Below are 23427 nucleotides of genomic sequence, written 5' to 3' on the forward strand. Positions count from 1 at the left end.
TATGTAATCCAAATCGTAATTTCTGCTGATTTGTCTCTTTTCAACATTTTTTTTCCTGTAGTGACGTACACTTGTGTATTGATAATGTTGTCATGGCGATCGCTTTTCAGTAATTGTTTATTGATGATTTTTTGTTAGTGACGTTTTAGTAATGATTGATGACTTAATAAAAATAAGCTGATTTCCCCCTTTCAGTCCCGCCAAACAGGCTACTGAAGGGTTGGTAAAATACAATTTTGAGATTTAGTTTGCCCATGTTCGTTGAACATATCTTCAAACTTTCAATGCAAGAAAGAAGAGAAAAGAAAAAGTAAAGATTAAATAATGTTTAGAGTGTATAATATACTCCGATAACAATTGTTTCTCAAGATGCATGTACAGGTCTATCATGCTAATTCAAATTTTCATGAAATATAGATAATAATAACCATAGGCTCAATAATTTCCCGAATTACTCTGGAAATTACTCTCCACCAAAAATTATTTGACTTGATTTGCCACCTTCGGCACATTTTGGACATCGACATTACCTAAAGAACAAAGAAATTTTCATAAATGAAAAAGAAGACTAGTCTTTGCGATGAACCGAACTAATGAAATATCCAGTAAAAAACGAAATTAAAAAATTTGTCACGTTGAATTCCTATTAAATCATAATAGGCTTCAGAATGAATACATCATCATTATTATTTTTCCAAGAATTCTTACCTCTAAAATCATGAAATACCTTGGCATAATGACAAAAACGAGTGAATTGTACTTTTTTTTTTTTTCGTCATCGGCAAAGAAGATCAGTATATTTTACTCGATGTAAATAGGCTATTAAACATATAATGATTACATGAAATAAGATAAAGGGGTTTCTCAAAAAAGCTTTATCCCGAAAGGTATTTCACATGTGTGTGTGTGTGTGTGTGTGTGTGTGTGTGTGTGTGTGTGTGTGTGTGTGTGTGTGTGTGTGTGTGTGTGTGTGTGTGTGTGTGTGTGTGTGTGTGTGTGTGTGTGTGTGTGTGTGTGTGTGTGTGTGTGTGATAGAGAGAGAGAGAGAGGAGAGACAGAGAGAGATGGAGGGAGGTGGGGGTGAGAGAGAGGGTGTGTGTGTATGCGTAATTACATAATTATTCTTCGTATCATAAATTACTCGAAATACAAGACCAAAATGTGCTGAATTAGACCAATTTATAGTTCAACGGTCAGGTAACAGGTGGCTTATCATAAACAAAGCAGTAAAAAATGACATTAAACATTGATAGATACCAGTAGGTTATGTTACACAAAACATCTCAATATGGCACTTCTAATAAAATACAATTAAAATATATCATTGCATATATACAAACATTCCTGTATTTAAATAATATTATTATAAAATATCACAGGTACAGAACAACCAATAAGAAGTGAATCTTGATACTGGATTTCTTATGGAAACTACAGAAATAAAGTGTCTTTAATGTGATGGGAGATATTTGGTTGCCATCTCTGAAACAATATCTTTTATTTCTAAAAATAAGATACGATGAAAAAATGAAAATATTCCTTTACCACAATGAGGACACAGAGAGCTATATCGTATCGCATCCAACGAAAATATGTAATTCACCACGCCTATTAGTAACAACATTCTTTGTCCTATATCAGTAATGTTGAAAAGTATCATTTGACGTTTCATTAGCGGATCAAAATGAAATATTCGGAATAAGAAAAATTAAAAAAATAACCTGCATCTAATAAACCACGTACCTGATAAAACAATCAAGAAAATACCAACATGGCAACATAATCATACTTCAAACTCAAATTCTATAAAACAAGGACAAGATATTAACAAAAGAAAAAATTGCACGGAGTCTCCTGAAAAGTTATGATAACATATAACACAAAAAAATATACGTATCACTTCTAAATGTAAAATTAAGATACAATACAAATAAAATAATGACAACACCTCACGAACAATGAAATACCTGATATAAAAAAAAGTATCAAAAATGTAATAAAAATAAAATAATAATAACACTAACACTAAAATATACAAACTTAAACATTATCATACTGTAGACAAACAGAAAATTTCCCAAGAAAGTGAAATGATCTGTATGTTACGTTTCATAACATCGTCCTATTTTGATTGTGATCATAATCGTGTGAAAGTACACGAATACATACTATTTCACAGCCTTGCAGTAAGCACACATACAACTTCTTGTTAAAGTTTACCTATGTGCCCTTTGGGTTTATGATATGTTGAATTCTGGATAACTGGAAAGTAACAAACACCAGAAAATTATTCACCGCATCGCCATACGATGCACTCTCTAATTTCGCTTACAATATCTCACTGCAAATGAAACTTTGTACAAAATGAATGTATCGTGCAAATATAATACTGTCTTCTACGTTTGAGCTGATTCGCACAACTGAAGATTGAAAAGAAGTTTAAAATATGTGTTGTACAGTAAAACAAAACTTGCGTAATCCTATAACACAAGAGGTCCAGAGGCCTAAACGGTCACCTGAATTCCATTAGTGCTGTCGTAGTCCTTGTACAGATAAAACATCTGTCATAGACATCATCCTCTTAGTACTATCCCTTCTCCAGGTGGAAATGCGAGACCCTTGCAGAATTAAATTCACAATTTTGGTTAAGAACTTTAAGACCCTTCGTTCCATAAAGAGTATTTAAATCTGAATCTGGGTGTTGAAATGGCTTTTTAAAATTTGAATTTTTTTACTCCGTTCCTCAAACACCTTGGGGTGGGACCTCTCATTTTGATTCACCTTTGGCAATATATTGTTTCTGAATATGGTTCTGGTTATGGTTGAGAAGAACTCGTTAATTATTTATGGGCGGACCATGACAGACAAAACTGACTACAAAAGATGACATGAACTTTCGTCTCAAGTAACTTTAAACTGACGAAAGTGGCTGTCATGACGAAGTATCGAGGAATCCCAAAAAATAGTGTTTTGTCGCCTTCCTTTCCTCAACATCCCCTCCTATTTCAGCTCAGTGGCACTATTTAAACTTACGAAGTTTGAAATACATTTTCCAAGATATAAAGTCATATGGGACAGACCTGAACAATATCTACAATTGGATCATATCATCATGATTTGAATCAAGTTTGGGCCGAAACTCACTTATGTAACTTATCAAAGATGAATTTAAGAACTTTGGAAAAGTTACGCATGGCGAACGGCCTCCGACGACGGACGATATACCATGACTATAGGTCGCCCTGACCTTTCAGATCGGGTGACCTAGAAATGTACTAGAAATGTAATCACAACACAGGTGACCGAAATTAACGCTGACGCACGTGCGCGTAAGCCTTCGTTTGAAACCACGTTTGTTTGTATGCCTACCCCTGCTTTGAATAATGAACTTTCGTCGTTTTCACTAAACCCAGCGTTGACAGCCTCTGTGACGACCATTGACGTAAGGCGAGTCACAAAAGTGTATCTCAGAGCCAATTCTAGTGCTTTTTGTTCATATCTCTTTTTTTCGTCTCCACTTGTCTTCAATGCACGATCCAGATAATCCTTTGTTTTTTTGTACGCCCAGAGCCTATGTACGAAGTGTTGGGTTTCTCCTGTCTCAGGTTCGGCCGTAGATGTGAAGGTAACGTCGTTGTCCACACCAATAGCATTGATCGATGCTGTCAATGGAGTTGATACGATGTCCGCTTCCTGTTGGAGGTTCCCAGCTACAATAATTTCAGTCCCATTGAAAAAATTGGAGAATGTTGTTTCAGTTAGATCTTCTGTTACTACAAGATTAGCAGGGTACTGAAATTCGATATTTCTGAGAAGAACAGATTCTATTCCTCTGTAAAATTTATCAAGCTGTTCACTTGCATCATATACTTCGTCTTCGTATATAATATAAACATATCCGTTGTTGTCAAGTGAAATTCGTTCCAGAAATTCGATATTTACTGCTCGACCAAAACCGAGACAGAATATTGAAACTAAACCGTTATTGTTAGCTAGCTGAATGTTTTGGAGTATGATAGTTTCGTTTGTTTCACCAGCGGTTTGAACACCGTCCGTAAGGAACACGACCAAGTTCCCTTTATTTATCAATGCGTTATTTAGATCAAGAACGCCAGACAACAAGGCGTCATTGATGTTGGTACTGCCACCAGCTTCCAATCCATCGACGTATGACTTTGCAGAAGAAATGTGTTCATTGCTTGCTAACACTGGACTGGATTTCCATCGCTCCACATTACCACTAAATATGATGATATTAAAATAGTCACCATCTCTAAGTCGCATCAATATCAAATGCATTGCCTCCTTGACTTGTTCGAGTTTTCTTCCCCCCATCGAACCACTTACATCTAAGACAAATATAACCGATTTCCTCATCGCCGACAAACCAGATGGTGAAAAATAGTGAACAAATGAACCATCATTGACAATTAGTGTCCCTCCGTTGTTTTCCAGAGGCGTCAAGGTATACGTCAGTGCAATATTGCCTTTTAAACCAATACTTTCACCATCTCCGGAAACATCTTGCTGTGCCTCTACCGAAGGATTGTAAATAAGTTCCTGCTTTGTTTCGGACGCGTACACTAAAGTGTTTTTTGATGGGGTGGAACTTGAGAGAGATACTTCTGAGTCTGGGAGAGCATATGAAAACACGTCAATTCCCTGAGGCTCTTGAAACGAGGCAACGACTGTAAGATTTTCAACAATTTGGTTTGGTTCAATATGTATTTTTTGCGTATAGTTTCCCAAAACTTTTTCGATGAGCTCTTGGTATGAAAGTTTGAAAATGGCTTCGGAGTTTGCTGCTACGTTCATATGCACGACAAAAGTTTTCATGTCGCGACCCGGAGAAGGTGGAGCGGATTGTGTCACCTGTCCGGCAGTCTGCCCATCCTTACGTGCTGCCTCGTAGGCTTCTTCGGCTTCTTTCTTCTCTTTCACCACACCATGGAGAATTCGACCTTCATTTTCCATTGAGAAATCTGTTACAAAGGCTTCGGTTGGGACCTGGATTGAAAACATGGCTGCTCTACCTTCGTTTGCTTCGTTGACAACCTTACTTGTGACATGCACATCAGCGAATCTAGAATATACATTGGATTCAACCAGCAGTGTCTTTATAGAAGGTGGTGTAATTTCGTCGTTTGTACTGCACATGCATGTCAGTAACGACACGGTTATGGTAACGAATAGAAACATTGTATACGTACGTCAGACGAACCTGTATCCACTCGCACACCAGGAAGTATAAACAGGCTCTGCGCAATATATATCAAAGTTGTAAACTTTATACGCACAGAGTACTATGCTTATCGACTATATAGGTCTGATAAAGGAATGTTGACACTAGTAGAAATAAAAGTTTTTGTTACGTTTAGCTGACTAACATAGCTTATTACTTGTCAAACTTTTCTATGCGTATTTACTTCTCTTTACGTGATAAACAGTTTTACCTTTAATTTACCTGTTTGCTCTCTCTCTCTCTCTCTCTCTCTCTCTCTCTCTCTCTCTCTCTCTCTCTCAATTTTTTAGCTCACTGTTAATTATAGAAATAGCAAAACGAGATCGATACGTGCGGTTTTTTTCTCCGTGCAAATCTTTTTTTAAAATATGCCGCTTCCATTAAATTCACCAATGGCAAAGTTATTTAAAACCGAACTTAGACCAATAGATTTTCCACAAAGCAACAGCTTACATTCTGCGACTTAACATATAACATCAGTGGCGTAGCAAAACATTTTTAAGAGTGTATGCTTTCAAGAGAGGATCAAAGGGCGAAGCCCCGGTTAAGGGAGTCTAGGGGCGCAGTAAGGTTAAAAAAGTAGGGCAAATATATCTCAATGGAATTCGAGTGTATGTTTAAGCATACAAGCATACATTATTGCTACGCCTCTGAACATCAACACAATTTACATAGTAAGTATTATATCCAAAGCTATCTCCTGATTTAATGTGTTGGGTTTTTCGATTTGACATTTTGTTTAATTATCGGTGAAACCAGAGACATATATAACACACATATATATATGTGATACATGTATACGTCTCTGGTGAAACTTATCGTGCAGATTGCAATTATATCAGGCTGATGTAGTCGATAATAACTTGTCGGTGTTTGCTATACTATTAATCATAAATGAAAACATATATAAGAAATTCTACGAATTCTAAACAATCTATATGAAAGGAGTAGTACTAAATAACAACTCGTTTGCTTATTGGAACCAAATAGTTTAAAACACATATACAACATACTTTAAAGAAAAACTAACACAACCTTTATTTCCGGAAAGTATGTACCGACTATTTGTTTGACAACTGCCTCGTCTTATATTTATTGGCTGAAGTAAGAACAAATATGTCAGCGGCGAAGGCATCTCTGCCACTGTACATCGTGGATGCATTCACAGATACGCCTTTCCATGGCAATCCCGCAGCTATATGTCTATTGAAACAGGCAAGTACTGGTTCTAAATGAAGTAAATGACAGCATTAGCGTAACCCACTGGACCTCTATACGAACGTTATTTGTAATGTTCAAAATGCACAGTTTCGGAATTTCCTTTTAAGCATAAATCAATTAAATAAGCTACCATCCATTTTACTCTAACTTTTTAGCATAATGCTCCGGGAAATATGTGAGTGCACCGGCCCTACTTAATGCCGAAATTAAGAAAACTTATGATATTCAGCAAGTTAGTTTCGGACAGGTACGGTTAGATCTCTCAAACTGCACTTGCCAAATAATCCGCAGTCCAACCTCGGTCCTGATCTGTTCCTGGCGTTTTTCTTGCAGGCTCAACCGCAACTGCTTACACGAAAGCACCCTAAAGGTGCATAACACCGGCTTACAGATGACCAGTCTGGTGATACTAAATATGATGACGGAAATTAGAAAGGAAAAACGACATGAAAATATTTCCTATCATATATATCCAAAAGTAACATGCAACTGATTAAATATTATATAACACCAAAGTTATGTATGATTTTATTATTTCTCTTTCAACGAAAAATTGATATGTTCAATATTAATTTGTACACTGATTACTTATATCAAATTAATAAATTTCACCATTAGATAAGCAGGTTATGATCTCGTAACAGAGTTTGAACCCACAGACTAGGAAATTATCAAACGCAAGGAATATCATGATAAAAGTGTTTACCAAAACAGAAAAAAAAGTTGAAAAAAAAAAGAACAAGGAAAAATATTAGGATGTATTTTTATTCAAAAGAAGACATTTTTCTATCACTCTTAATAGTTCAAGATTGTTATGTATACCGAAACAGCCACTTTGTTGAGCTATAACACATAGACTTCCTGACAAAGCGTCCAGATAATTTTGGTTGTTGTAACATGTCACACTTCCAGAAAGAATAAAAGTATGTGATTTTAATCATTCACCATAAAATATGGGAAACACTGCATTGGCAAATTTGTATATTTTTTCTTAATTCACATTTTTACATGTCCAACATCCTCCAAGATATGATGAAATAACCTATCAATTCATCCTCGGATGCATGTATCATTGTCGTCTGCCATGTGGATGAAAGTTTATGAAGAATAATAGGCCACACCTTGTCGCGATTTTTTCGGCTAGGAATGTCCAAACTTGCACGTCTGATATTGAAAGAATGATGATTTATAAAGTATCACTTTTGACAACTCGGCTCCAATTTTATTGACAGATAAAAGTTCAACTTCATTTGAATAGTTTGTATTATAAGGAGAAAAAAAAAGAAGTTTACCACGAAATATGGCTCATTTGAGAAAAAAGGATCAAACAATAAAAAGTTAAATCTAACCCTTTATAAATGTACACACATAAGCACAGATGTCCACTTCTTTCTTTTGCACCATAAACGTATTTCAATTTTAATTTTTTTGAAATGTCATTCCTGTTGAAATGATAATTTTATGTAATACATGTGTGCTTTTGGGTCTCACTAAGCTAACTCTAGCATGTCTGTGATTTAGTGAGGTCATCAGAAACAGAAGTGCAGTCACATGTCTGATATCTTACAAAGTATGAACACATTTCAAATCATTTATGTATTTGTTTGGTGGCAGTTCATCAACACAGCATAGTTAGGGAAAAATTATTCTTAAGGGGTCCGAAACAAATGTGCCAAGGATTTGTATTTGATTTTTCTCCATCATTATTCATGGAATCATTCCTACCACATTTCAGCCCTCTTATCTCCTGTAACAGTCATACAGTAATAGAATTGAATTAAAGTTGTTATAAATAATTGATAATTGATGCCAAATTCTTGCATATCTGTGATATGCATGTTTAGTGGAAAACTATTAAATCCAACCTACTATGAAATTCAATAAAGTTCTCAAATTAAGCAGCATATTAGGGAAAGCAAGATGTTTTGTATAACATTCTCTTTGACCTGTAAATCAAATTAAATTAAGAAGTTCTTTAGCTCCCTAAACAATGAATTTAAAAGGTTTTAATTTTGGACAATGATAACTACATGTACTACTAAACACAGGATTGTCATTACCATGGTGATTTTATTGGTTTTACTTAATTTAATTTGCATTGTATTAAACTTGAACAGACATTGTCCGAGGACGATATGCAGAAGATAGCTGCAGAGATGAATCTATCAGAAACAGCTTACATACAAGGAATAAACAGTAACAACTGTGACTTTACAAAAGGTGAGATTAATGATTTACAATTCAATAATAATGTTAGGTACACCAGTTTTGTAAAGGACTGGCACAGGTTGCAAGACTTTGATCAATTTGAATCTTAGGATTAATGGATAGTTTCATCAATGGTGATTGCCACCTGAGTCAGAATAAACTCCATTTAACTCGTGTGTGTTTTTTTTTTTTTTTTTTTTCCCTATTTCGTGTTTACTTACCGGTATTGATGTAATTGTATATTTGTAATATCTTTCCCACCCACCCTCTCCCTCTCTGTCCCTCTCTTTTGCTCTCTTTCTCTCTCCATATATTCCATAATATATGTAACAGTCCATCATTTTGATGTACATTGTTAAATATTGGGTTATTGGAAAAGGGCTTATCATAATATAAACTTGATGACATTTGCACAATCCTATTGTATATATTTGATGCAAATTCAACATGTTTAAATAAAAAATGGCTTTCCTCAGGCCGGCGAGAAATCCATGGTTAATTCAGCTACTGTAAATGTCTTTTCTGTATGCTTTTTCTAAACTCTTTTTATATTATATTCTCAATGTTTATTAGATCTCATAGTTGTTATTTTTCTATTATAATGTTACTGCAAATCAATTCTAAAACTAAAAGACTTTTTCCATAACATTTTTTTCTAGATGACAGGTTTAACTTAAGATGGTTCACACCGACCAATGAGGTTCCTCTATGTGGTCATGCTACCATGGCATCTGCTGCTGTCATCTTTTTTGTCTGTGGTGAGTCTGATGATATCTTATTGCATCTAAGTCACTGCCATTCTGTGATGAATTTTCTGCTTTGATGTTATGATTTTGAAGGTAGGTAGGTAAACCTGAATATTGTTAAAATTTTTATTTTTTATCTTGCAAATGCCACAGCTGTTGTAGTAATACACATACCACACATATGTTTGCTTTATTCAGTGGTGATGGAAAACACCATGTGAATTCATATGAATGAAATAGTTGAAATAAGCAGTTTTGTTTATTTCTTTAAATAAGTTTATTTAGGAAACATTGAAAAGCCGTTGTTATAAACCATTACATTAAAATTTGGAACTATATTTCTGAACAGTACTATTTTTTTCAAGCATCATTTTGCCTAGATTAACTGCAAAGTCAGTGTGAGGTTAATACATTTTTCAAACTTTACTGTCAATAATTTGACTGTCTGAATTTTCATATATGGTAAGTTTCTCAAAATATATCTGCTTTTTGCCTTGAGACAGAAAGACAGAAATGGCTAGCCACTAGTAATTAAGGCACTGATTTTGATACACTGTACATCCTCTTAGTATGATCATTTTATATACCAAATTTCATTCTCCTAGTCCAAATGAAAGCTAAGTTCTGCTCCAGACACACAATTACTTGCTATGAAGGGGTTGTGATCATTGGTACACTGCACTTTGTCTTCCTATGATCAATGTGTACACCAAATTTGATTATCCTGCTTTAAATACACGCAATTTAAAGTTATGTCCTGGACATGAAATTTTATCAAAGGGCAATAACTCTGAAATTTAGGGGTTGCATGCCCTGAATTTGGTACATTTCACATCAATTTAATATGACCGATGTATACAAGTTTCATGATCCTTGCTTAATCTTGGGCACAGTTATGCTCCAGACACGAAAATTTTTATATACTCCTTGCAAAATTTTCAGGGAGCATGATAAAATGAATGAGGAGTATAATCAAGGAAACCCTAGATTGAGGAATAACTTTAATTTCAGAAAGTCAATCGATTGGTTTATTCCAATCAGATATTTCAGAAAAGCTGCAAAGTATAGAATGATGCTAGATGGGAAAGAAAAGTAATGAATTAACAGTAAAACACAGGTACACAGAACATCTTATTTTTTTTTATTTATGAATTTTTTTGGTAGACAACCCATCGCCATGTGTAACGTTCCAGACACTAAGTGGAGACTTGATAGTCCAGAGACAGGGACAGGGGATCACAATGAACTTCCCTCTCAACACTCCACAACCAGAGGTAAGTTATAAATAATCTGAAGACAAGGATGGGGATACCCATGAACTTCCCTCTCAACACTTCACAACCAGAGGTAAGTTATAAATAATCTGAAGACAAGGATGGGGATACCCATGAACTTCCCTCTCAGCACTCCACAACCGGAGGTAAGTTATAACTAATCTGAAGACAAGAATGGGGATACCCATGAACTTCCCTCTCAACACTTCACAACCGGAGGTAAGTTATAACTAATCTGAAGACAAGGATGGGGATACCCATGAACTTCCCTCTCAACACTCCACAACCGGAGGTAAGTTATAACTAATCTGAAGACAAGGATGGGGATACCCATGAACTTCCCTCTCAACACTCCACAACCGGAGGTAAGTTATAACTAATCTGAAGACAAGGATGGGGATACCCATGAACTTCCCTCTCAACACACCACAACCAGAGGTAAGTTATAACTAATCTGAAGACAAGGATGGGGATACCCATGAACTTCCCTCTCAACACTCCACAACCGGAGGTAAGTTATAACTAATCTGAAGACAAGGATGGGGATACCCATGAACTTCCCTCTCAACACACCACAACCAGAGGTAAGTTATAACTAATCTGAAGACAAGGATGGGGATACCCATAACCTTCCCTTTCAACACACCTCAACTGGAGGTAGGTATGAGGTAGTCCAGAGACAGGAACGAGGAACATCATGAAATTCTCTCACAATACACTATAACCAGAGGTAGATAATATATCGCCGTGAACTTCTCTCTCAATACACAATAATAATGAATAGTCCAGAGACAGGGATTGGGGATTACTATGAACTTCCCTCTCGACACACCACAACCAGATGAAGTTCTAAATAGTCCAAGGATAATGACAGAGATTACCATTTACTGCCCTATCTACACACCACAACCAGATGAAGTTCTAAATAGTCCAAGGATAATGACAGAGATTACCATTTACTGCCCTATCTACACACCACAACCAGATGAAGTTCTAAATAGTCCAAGGATAATGACAGAGATTACCATTTACTGCCCTATCTACACACCACAACCAGATGAAGTTATAAATAGTCCAATGATAATGACAGAGATCACCATTTACTGCCCTATCTACACACTGCAACCAGATGAAGTAATAAGTTGTCCAAAGATAGGAACCCTCTCAATACTCCCTAGCTGGAGCTAGGTCATGAAAAATCCAGAGCTAGGGATTGGGGATTGCCATGAACTTCCTTCTCAACACACAATAACTAGAATAAGGTAATAAATAGTTCAGAGACAGGAGATCAGCACAAAATTCCCTCTAAACTGAAGGGAGATAAAGAAAATTTCAGACAGGGATGAGAAATCACCATGAACTTCCCTCTCTATACTCCACAACCAGAGATAGGTAAGAAATAACCTAGAGACAGAGATGTTGGATCACCAAAAACTTTCCTTTAAACTTTTATTAATTGTAGGTAAGTAATACATAATTCAGGGACAGAGGCCACCATGATCTTCTTTAACAACACACTTAATCTGGAGGCAGGTTATGAAAAGTCCAGAGATGGGGATCACTTTGAACACCCCTCTCAACACACAACTAGAGGTACGGTAATGAATAAGTTCAGAGATGGAGATCACTTTGAACACCCCTCTCAACACACAACTAGAGGTACAGTAATAAATAAGTTCAGAGATGGAGATGGTTAGTTGTTTCTGGTCAGATTTTGTTCAAATCATTTCAGCAGAATGATTCGTAAAGGATTACTCAGTTTATACATTCATCATTATATTGAAATTTACAAAATTTACATCGAAATTTTAAAAAGTACATAATGTTTATTGTGTTTAAGTCTGTTTATCATTTTATTTGAAATGTACATCTGTCAATATCTTTATTCTGTACAGTCACATTAAAAAAAAAAGAATAAACAAACAAAATATAACAATAATGGGTGCAAGGATGGCACAGGAGATACTTGCTTATATTTCACTGAAGCGTTCAGGGTTCAATTCTCGGAACATACATGCAAAGGTATTGGGTCACCTGCTCTGCTCAACCACGTGGGTTTTCCCTGGTACTCCAGTTTCCTCCCACATTAAAGTTTGGTTTAAATCTAATTTGATGATTTTAAATGGAATCGAAAAGGAAAGACATTTCACTGCGGTTAAGTTATATTGGACAACTTCATCAATAACCCATTGGAGTAGCCTTGTGGATCAATTGTTCCATTACACCCAAAATCTTGTTCAATATACCTTTTGTTTAAACTAGAGAAATGCTATTGAGGTGCAAATTTTTCTGTTGTCAGACTTTACATAATCTGATAGCATATAAGTTTTTAAATCATGTTGATCAAGTATCCAATTTAATTCATTTTTGGTACAAAATTATCTAAGTACTTTTCATAGTTATTTTGACTGCATAAAAGGAATCTCTGTGCTGCTGCATAACATATATCACAGAACGTAAACATCTTCAACAGTCATTTCAGAGTAATTGTAGCATAACATCCCCTTTTCCTGATGTGTGTTCACTACATGAGGTGTTGTGATGAGGTTAACACATCCACACTGCAATTCTGTTTCCCTTTTCACAAATTGTTTTTATACATTTGTGTGTAATTATTATTAGCTATGAGATCATCTTACATCTGAAACATGTGTTTATGTTGATATGTTGAAAACCTGCTTTAAATAAATCTGTGTTAATTCTTGACATTTATAATAACTGATTAGTTTGTTTTTTTCTATTCCAGAATTTCGAAAATGTTGAAAATCTATTAAATGTGAGTATTACTCAGTGTATTATTTTATAGAAAAAATAAGGAGGTCAGGCTGTACCTACACTTCTATCATATCATGATGTAATGGCAGATATACAGAGCACATGTTTTTCCAATTCATAAGTATTTCTACCCTAATTGCATGTGGAAAGTATTTAAATTGTTTCATAAGAAAAAAGGGGAAAAAAATCAAGCAAATAACAACTTTTCTTCAAACTCAAAATATAGACAAATGACAAATGTACATACGTAATAAGATGCCTTTATGACCCTGCTTCACTGATGACGCCCACCATTTAAAGCCATGCCAAATAATGTATTTCTTAAATAACGAGGTTTATTGAAAAACCAACAATCAGACATACTGTCGAGTATTAACATCACACAAGGAAATGGAATATTTCCCAATGAAATCAGAATGGAGATTGTTAGTAAAGGCAGGTGGTTTCCAAACTATTAGCTTTAGATTCCTGAAAGAACTTCGATTAAACGCATTAATGGTAGATATATTAGATGTATTATTCATTCAAGTTACAATGTTTTAGACTCTGATTTAACAAGTAAAAGATGATTTAAAGACATATCTATCAACATGTTGTGGCGTCTTTTCATGAAAAATAAAACCATTTCACAAGTACAAATAAACGCAGGAGACACTCCAGCACACTTCTTTTCTCACTATAGTTAGTTACCAAGAAGGAAATGATTGACAGCATTCATTATTCCAGCAACACAAAGAAGCTGTTAGTAAGACTTACAGACACCTGTTCAAGGTAAGTATGTATATCATTATTAAATCAGGGTCATTATATGAATTAGGGAGTGGTCCTTAGTGTATAGCTGAGGGTGATTTTAATAATACACAGTCTTATTTATGTAAACCAGTATCCCTTTCCACCATCAATGGATCCATCATAGAAAAATTTCAGATGATAAACATCCGATCACAATCTATATAATCTCAAAATTGTAACAGTATAAAAAACCATCTAAGAATAATGATCTTATATGAAATAAGAGGTGTTGGTCAATTGTTGATATTGGTATTTTCTTCACTCCTGTACTATTTTCTCTTATTCCAGTTGCCAGACTTGGTCATTCCTTATGGCACTTGCTTGTGAATTCTAATTTCTCTGCTTTTGTTAAAGAGAATACTTTCACATTTGTGGTCTGTTGCTCTAAACATTTCATTGTTTACGCTTGCAATAAGGGCTGACTTGGAGAACCTTCAACCTGAAATTACAAACTTCCAAAAGGTGGAGTCTTCTGGACGAATCATGGGTGTGATAGTGACGGTAAGAGGAGAGAAGGGGGATGGAAAACAGAAGACATATGATTTTCTGTCCAGATACTTTGCTCCATGGAACGGCATACCGGAAGATCCTGTCACAGGTAGGAACTTCTGTATAGATAATCGAATGACTTAATTAGGTGAACCTGCAGTGTTGGTCATCAATGCTATTGATATCTCAATTGATTTCATGATTTACAGTTTATGGTTGACTGCTATTTTCATGTTTAGTTTCTTGTCAGTTTTGTGTTTTGTCTTTCTGTAGAAAATATCTGTGGGCATTGTATTAAAAAATACGTATAATTTTTCCATGATAATCACAATTTTAATTTATTTCAATGATTGGTATTGCATATTACTTACATCAAAATGAATAACCGACCACCTGACTTTATTCATTAGAACACCAAAGTAACGCTACCCGGATTTGACATCACCAGTCCTGTTTTGTAACACTAGTCCAGTTCGGTGTCACTAACCCAGTTAAATAAACCTATTTCAGGATCAGCTCACACAGTGCTTGCCGGCTATTGGTCGCAGGTTCTAGAGAAGACCACAATGCAAGGTAAGAAAAACTTTTTTTATTCTGGAAAATCTATGTTTTAAAACAATTCAGTAAATTGATTAATGAAATCTGATAAACCTTCAGGGGCCTATTCTGTCTCCTACAGCTCGGCAGTGTTCTGCACGAGGTGGTGACGTCACTGTGCATATCCGGGACGATGGGAGGGTCGACCTTACAGGAGAGGCGACGGTTGTTCTCAGAGGGTCTCTGACGATCTAAGGAAGGTTCCCTGGGGTCAATAATGAAAGTAGGCATGCTTCAGCAGCCCCTGGGCATCACTAGTGATCTTACTAACGTCCTTAGGGTATAACTAGAGATATATTGAAGTATGTCAGACTTGACATGCTTCAGTGCACAGAGGCTGCTTGATATCCGAGATTATCAACTGGTTATTGACAATGCTAAGAAGAAAACCATGAATCTCAGGCTCTGGTGTAAACAACAATCTTAGCTAAGAATTTTGTGCCTTTTGCTGTTGGTAGAGTTATGTCCCTTATATGCTGATTCAACATCACATCTCTTAGGAATCTCAGCATCAGGTAATGACAGTTACTGTACTTGTGAAGCGTGCATGTATAATGTGTACAATAACATATAGTATGAAAAAATAATCATAGTAATAAACGGAGTAAGAATTTATCATGCAGATATTTATTTTTCATAATATTGACATTCCACATCAAACATTTTGAAGGATTTGGCCATTAAATTAATATTTAATGGTGTCATTGTACAGGTTACGGTTAAATTTTCATTGTACTGGTTACTTGAATTGTGTCATTGTACAGGTTACCCTTAAACTGTGTCATTGTACACTGTGTCATTGTACAGGTTACCCTTAAACTGTGTCATTGTACAGGTTACCCTTAAACTGTGTCATTGTACAGGTTACCCTTAAACTGTGTCATTGTACAGGTTAACCTTAAATTGTGTCATTGTATAGGTTGAAAATGAATTCGTTTTGTTTTACTTTTACCAATCAATCTGAATTTACTCTGTGGTTTTTATAACAAAAATTTATTTCATTTACTCAGGTCATACTTTGAAAGTAATTAATAAAAGATATATTTTACATATTTTACTTGAGTTATCGTTCTTGGAGTGCCATGAAATTCACAATTATTTTTGCCCAGGATTGTAGTTCATATCAACAGATGTATTTTCAATCATGATTAATGTTCTTATGACACCACTGTCAATACAAGGTTCATTTTATTATTATGGAACAGTAAAGATGAGCAATACAAAGAAGACCATGCCATATTGCACTGATATATTCCAACAACAATATAAAACTTCTGTTTTGTTTTTCACCTTCACTAGGCAGGGAATTCTTTTGTTTTAAATTCACCCCAACCTTTATAACACGCCACAAGTTTTTTTTTTTTTTTTCAACTTTAACATTTGAAGTTTCATATTTTGGAAAATGTCTTTTGGCACTATTCTGTGCTACTTTGGTCTACTTTCATTCTCTTTCTTTTATTCCACTTTTCATGAAGTGGCAAATGACTTATTTCACTGAAACCCCTGGGACCTATTTGAAAACCCAATTAAAATTGTTGCAAGCTCGTTAGTAAATAATCCTGAGCCATATCTTTAAACCCCCAGAAAAACTTAGAATAAGTGGGCTTATTCCAATGCCCAGTTAATTGCTGCTCAAACTGATTGCTAATTAAAGAGAAAGCAAGATGAAACCATACATTCTCCTGAATGTGGCTGAGAATAAAATGGAAATGTTTTTCGTTTTATTAAAAAAATTATTTTGGGCACAGGTTGAATTTCATTGATAATCGTTAAACAAGTTGCAGTCATTTTAGGCTTTTGTGGCCTTGTTTTACTATTGTCCTTGACACCTAGTTTGTCCAAGTCAAAACAAGGTGACTTGATTGATTGTCATTTCTATGTTGTAACATATAATAATGATAAAATGTTAAATGAAAATTAATTTTGGACAACATTGTCATATGACCTCAATTGTCAAACAATAACAAACATGATGATGTCATGATTTACGATAAGGCATTTATCCACTTGTCCTTTCTCTTCATCAATCCTGCCTTAATACACAATACAATCTGATAAAAAATGTGGATCCTAGTTCTTACAGAAAGGTTGAAATGATATTATCAAATCATGAAAAATTGTCTTGTCTTCTGTGTTTAAAATGTACTGGTGATAATGATTATATACTAAGGTTTAACAGTGTTGGAAAGAGAGACTTTTAATATTAGACAGTACTATTAACTTTTTTCACTCAAATTTCTTTGCAAATATTAATTAATCATTAATAGATGTCAGTATGGAACCAATATGCTTTCGCGAATGGAATATGTTAAGAAATAGTATAGCTTCAACTACATTGTACACAATAGAAAATAAACAAATAATGTTCAAAAATGTGATTTCTCTGTATAAAGTATAGTACACTTTACTCTTTCCCTAAGTTTAAACTATTTCCAATAGAAAATAAACAAATAATGGGGGAAACACTTTACTCTTTCCCCGGGGGGAAACATGAGACCCTGGGGTCATAAAATTTACAATTTTGGTAAAGTATCTGAAGGCTTTTCCATTTAGGAATGTAACTTGATCTACCATACCTAGGATTTGAGAAGATTAAAGTTTCAGTCAATTTGACCCAATTTTGGCCCAGCTCAACAGCCCCTGGGGGTCAGCGAAGGTCAATATGTGCATCTCATTAAACTGTCATCTTAAACTAATAATTCTATCCAGGTTTGAATTTTTTGTAATATGATTTTTCTATATAAACAATAGTAAGCTTTACCCTTACCCTAGGGGGAAATGTGAGACCATGGGGTCTTGAAATTTCCAAATTTGGTAAAGCATCTGAAGGTCTATCCATCTATGAAGATTAAATGATTCTACCATATCTGAGATTTGAGAAGAATTTCGAAAGTTCAGTCATTTTGACCCATTTTTGGCCCCACCCAAAAGCCCTAGGAGTCAGCAGATGTCAATATGTGCATCTCATTAAACTGTCATCTTAAACTAATAATTCTATACAGGTTTAATCTATTGTCAATTGAAAATAAATAATGTTCAAAAATGTGATTTTACTCTATAACTTCTAATTATATGGAGTATAATTTATACTTTTGGTGTGCCTTTAGCCTTGGAAAGTTTTTGCACAATTTCACTGTAAGCGGTTCAGGCGTTTTCCAGAAGTTAAAAATGCTTTAGGTAACCTAAAAACCAATGATTTACAGACAGTAAATATATAGATTACTTGGGTCCCGCTGTCTTTGTAGCTAAGGTAATTTTATGGTTGTTTCGTTATTCAATAAGATCAGTTGCTAATTAATCCCTAGAGAAGATTTTCATTAAGTTGCAATATCCTCAAAGCAATAGAGACGACAAAGGAAACATTCTACTGTACCAATGCTTACACGTAAGCAGCATATATGCTGTCGTAATTAGAAAGTTACATATTTAATTTGTCTCGTTGAAGTTTGTGACAAGAGATCCTGTTTGTGTTATCCCCAAGGCTGTCGGCCCAGTAGGGTGGGCGGGAATGATGTTCTGTACTATACGCCACGTTAACTTTACGTTGTCTAGTATAGTCGGAAACACAGGCTGCAGGGTTTCTCTTTGATCCTCGCGCAAGCAAAGGGCAGCGTGTACTTAATAGGAAGGTTGGAGAGTACCGTACCTTTGTTTTGTTCATGGCCAACAGTTGTTTACACGCCAGATTTTTCATGAGGAATGGTAATTAAAATTACCGTCTGAAAAAAACACCCCAATATATGCAAGTTATACATCAAGCGTGCCAAAAACATCTTTGCCTTATCTTAGAGGTCAACAAGGACGCCGTAACCTAATTTAGAACACTGGTACAATTTACTGCATTCGGAACATAGACATTGCTTACAGGTAAACAAAGAGAAAAGTACCGAGGAGTACCGGGTCACTTTTAACATTAAAACGTCAATGTGTGAAATATGATCAAATCAATTACCGAACAGAATAGATGTAGTGTGAAGAGTGTTACCTCGCTGAGTACATGTTACACCAAATATTTAGCACCAATGTCTGTTCTCGTGATTGTATTTCATACCTACAACGCACGAGCGTTTGATTGCACCGACTGCACGATGTATATTGCGATGATCTATTGCCATTTTTACGCTCATTAAGACAGCTTTTTATATACAAATCAAACAATACTTACACGATGTACTTGTCTGTTTCTTTTTTTTATTTATTCAACGTTAAGCAAATATTGTCTAATTGGAATCGGAATGTGGGATTCCGTGCAATTGACATGTTATGATCGAGCTGTGGTCCGGTTGTTTTTGAGTGCATATGCTATACTTAAGGGGAAAACAATTAAACCGCTGACTGTGCTCGCTTAACGTTTAAAAAGATATTCGAAAACGAGCGGTGTGCGAAAAATGAAGAAAATGAAATATGGTGTAGTTTAAAGAATAAATGCAACGAGGTGTACCGTTTCGCTCTAAATATCAATGATTTATTACATAGAAACATTGTTTGTACACAAATATAATTCAATAATGTATTTTGGTGAGAAATATCTATGAGAATGGTGACAACATCAATGGAATAAAAAAGTAACTTTGCGTGATCGAATCGTTATGAAAATTGAAATATCTCGGGATTTTTTTTAATTTGTGCGTTATCGATTAAAACCGCCTAACGCCTTCGTCTCGTGCTGTTTATCTGATCTGATCGAGGGAGGACGATTATTGTGTGACCTTGATTTCCCTCGGTGAATGCTACCCTCATTTATAGGTCGCAGTCACTTAAAAAATTGATCCCGATGTATTGAATCGATCCGGTAACAGATTGGTATCATATATTTAGTTATGTGTTTTTAGGTCACCTTAGACAAAGTCACTGTGATCTATTGCGATCCCATTGTGTCCGGCGTCGTAAACTTTAAACATTTTTGACTTCTTTTGGAAAATCCTGAACCGATTTCAATGAAATTTTTCAAAAACCTTCCATGGCTTAAGACGCATAAAAATTGTATTCTATGGTCTCCAACCCCAAGGGACCTGAGGGGCGGAGGCGAAATATGGTCATACTTGATTGAAACTTCTAAAATCTTCTTCTCATATCCTAGGTTTGGTAGAACCAAGTACTCTTTTTGGATAGAAAGGCCTTCCGATCTTTACCAAAACTGTAAATTATATGACCCCAGGAAGGAGATAAAGTTTACTACAGTTTATATAGGCAAAACACATTTTTCAATATTATTTGTTAATATTTTATTGGAAATCGTTAAAAAAAAATGGATAGATTATTAGTTTAAGATGACAGTTTAATGAAATATACATATTGACCTCGGCTGACCTCAGGGGCTTATGGGCGGGGCCTAAAATGGGTTAAATTGACTGAAATGTCAAAAATTTCCTTCTCAATCGTCAGATGATGTTGAACCAAATATCTTCATGGATGGAACTCTATTACAGTGCTTTATGAAGATTGTAAATTTCATGAGCCGTGGTCTCACATTTCTCGCGGGGAGGGGGTAAAATTACAATATTTTTGTAGGAAATTTTTTTACCATAATTTTATTCATTTTCTTTCAAAATAGTTCAAACTTGGTTTGAATTTATTGCTTATTAGTATAAGCTGACTGTTTGATTAGATGCACATATTGACATTGACTGACACCCAGGGACTGGTGGGCGGGGCAAAAAGTGGCTCAAATTGACTGAAATTCAAAGATGTGAAAATCTTTAAATTCATACTTGGTTAGTAGTATGGGACAGCAGTTAATGTATACACAATTTTGCATTTGCATTATGTGTACGATATAGTTAAAGAAAGTTATATCACTCGGGTGACCGTTAAGGCCGTCGGACCTCTTGTTCATTGAATATTTGATTCTTGTTTAGAGCGATTCGTTTGTACATACAATACCGAGAGTTAAGAAAACACGATTGTATATTATATTTCTTTTTTTTTCATTGAATTGATTTTGTCAACATACGAAAAATATTTTAATGTCCAAGCTGTTCTATGTTTTCTCTTGACAGAAAGGCTAATATCAATTCATTTAGTTTATCAAAATGTGTTGGTACATGATGTAATGCCAATTTCGAGACCGAAAAGTACAAACGCATTTACAAATATTTTCATTTAATTCCGTGTTTTCGTACTACTTAATATTTAAACACGAAATGAAGTGCGAGATCTCGGGCGTCGTCGGTTTGAACGATCTAGGAACTGTAGTATATTTTGCTATAGATTAATTGGCATGAACGGTTTCAACTTCCCCGTTGTTTGTTAATGCCGTATCTAAGAGACGTTGACTATATACCAACTTCTATTTCCCTTTAAACCCTGCAAGTTTCTGTTCGCTACGTTGCTCTTCTGTATCACCAGTGCTAGCGGGAAGTCTGTCACGAAGTTATGCAATAACGTGATTGATGCAGGAGTGGTGTTAACCTATTGAATACAGCGTGTTCGAAATGCGAAGGAACGAAATCTCAACAATACGAGAGATAACCATTCATATTATCGGAGCAACAGATGGAAATCATTTGCGTGTCAATTTTTGTAATGTTTTGACCTATTTCCTCACAGCCCTCCCACACCCAGTCGTTACTATCAGTCTGAACATGTTAACCCATCAAAACACGTTCCCATAGCATTTGTCGACTATTGTTGCATTCAGGTCGCCTCAGCGCTCTTAAACAGCGATAACTTTTCTCAGTTTGTAGCCAATTATTAAGATGCATCGTGTTTTCTCTGCAAAACCAAACTCAGTGGAACCCATATGTGTATGTTCTTGTGATAAAGCTTATGAATCTTTGTTTTTAATGTTTGGTTAGGGAAAGTGTATAAAGTTTAGACCACAGGTACCAGCCTCGTCTATCAATGCTCTATCGTCCTTTTGAGATGACCCAATTTCTGGAAGAGGTTTCTCCCTGGGAGTAACCAGAATGCACAGATAAACATTTTTTCCCCTTAATTTGGTATATATATGTTACAAGAATTCATCAAACATTCAGTTAGTCGGACACTCACCTGGCAGCGAAATCAGATACTGAATCCTTATAAATTAGTTTTAGAAAATACCTTTAGATGACATATACACAATTTGACTTAAATGCAGTTGTAAGAGTAATCATCTGCTGACTTGTGGTTTATTTCTATTCCCTACGTTATCCTGTCAAACATCACAACTGGGGATTTAAAACGGTACACTATCTAAAAAAGGAAATGTCCTGTAATAGTTTGTAAGTATGGATTGTCTCAATTTTCGAAAATTCGGCGTTGATTGTCTCCTTTAATCTAGAACACCAATTTGCATTTTCTCAAGTCAAAATTATTGCCTTCATGAGACTTTTTGAATGTATATCAAAGACTTTGATGTTTATAATGGCGATTTGCGTTTTTGAGGGCGTGAAAAATTGAATGAAGCTCTCAAACTTGAAATTGTTATGAATTGATTAAGTCTGTAAGACATTTAAGATATTGAAATGGATTTTTAAAGAAAATGATAAAAAAAAGACTTAGATTTTTTTGCTCTAGAGATATGAGTCCTAGATTGTTTTTCGGGATCTGGGACCGAGTACCGCATACGCTAGTGAATGACGTCATAAAAGAAAACATGGCCGTTAAGGTTTCGAAAGTGAACGCCGTAATGTGAACGTGGTAATTCTGAAACGTACGAGACCTGACAATATCAAAGGACACGCCATGTAGACAAGGTCATTGGTACTGTATACCACAAGAAGCGTTGTGATTTCGGCATAGTTATTAAAGTACCCGTTAGAGACGAGGGAGTGTTTCAGCTAGACAGGGAAATGTCTACCAATCCATTTCTACCTATATTTCCGAATTCTTCAGGTCATAACTTGGTTTATACTTGGTCGATCTCGTTCCTCAAACACTCAGTGGAAAGATAAAACATTTCTCTTCTAGGAAATGTGTGTGTTTCTAAGATCTGCAGCCCCTAGAATTAAAAACAGAATGAAAATAACGTGTTCAAATGTTCCTTCTCGGGAGTTGCAACCCTTGTCACTATAATACATATGTATATGGACCCTGGGTTAGTAGTAATTGTATCGCACAAAATACATAGAACTCATCTTTACAAAGATGGAGACCTACT

At 35.3% G+C, this 23427-nt stretch overlaps 2 protein-coding genes across 5 annotated transcripts in view; one reads left to right on the top strand and one right to left on the bottom strand.

Annotated features, from left to right (window-relative positions):
- Positions 1-1954: 1954 nt before the first annotated feature.
- LOC132551631 (inter-alpha-trypsin inhibitor heavy chain H4-like) lies at positions 1955-5211 on the bottom strand (the record flags this gene model as incomplete). Its single annotated transcript, XM_060215808.1, has 1 exon — positions 1955-5211. A coding segment is annotated over one exon (1947 nt), but the record flags the coding sequence as incomplete, so codon positions are not given.
- A 1056-nt stretch (positions 5212-6267) lies between these two features.
- The window catches only part of LOC132551577 (phenazine biosynthesis-like domain-containing protein 1), a 72900-nt gene continuing 55740 nt past the window's right edge, over positions 6268-23427 (top strand). For 2 of the 4 annotated variants that reach the window (XR_009554250.1, XR_009554249.1), the window contains exons 1-8: positions 6268-6457; positions 8581-8683; positions 9331-9429; positions 10582-10691; positions 13438-13467; positions 14149-14237; positions 14675-14856; positions 15258-15320. Coding sequence is in view for 1 of the 4 variants with exons in the window: in XM_060215731.1 (XP_060071714.1) it covers positions 6359-6457; positions 8581-8683; positions 9331-9429; positions 10582-10691; positions 13438-13467; positions 14149-14237; positions 14675-14856; positions 15258-15320; positions 15427-15539 (888 nt within the window). In the remaining 3 variants the exon portion in view is untranslated. Of the gene's footprint in view, positions 6458-8580; positions 8684-9330; positions 9430-10581; positions 10692-13437; positions 13468-14148; positions 14238-14674; positions 14857-15257; positions 15321-15426; positions 16397-23427 lie in introns of those variants that run through there. The other 2 variants (XR_009554248.1, XM_060215731.1) reach the window with 2 other exon arrangements.

Source organism: Ylistrum balloti, unplaced genomic scaffold (genome assembly GCF_031769215.1).
Source record: "Ylistrum balloti isolate Yb309-2 unplaced genomic scaffold, AGI_CSIRO_Ybal_v1 Utg370208, whole genome shotgun sequence".
Taxonomy (NCBI): Eukaryota; Metazoa; Mollusca; class Bivalvia; order Pectinida; family Pectinidae; genus Ylistrum; species Ylistrum balloti.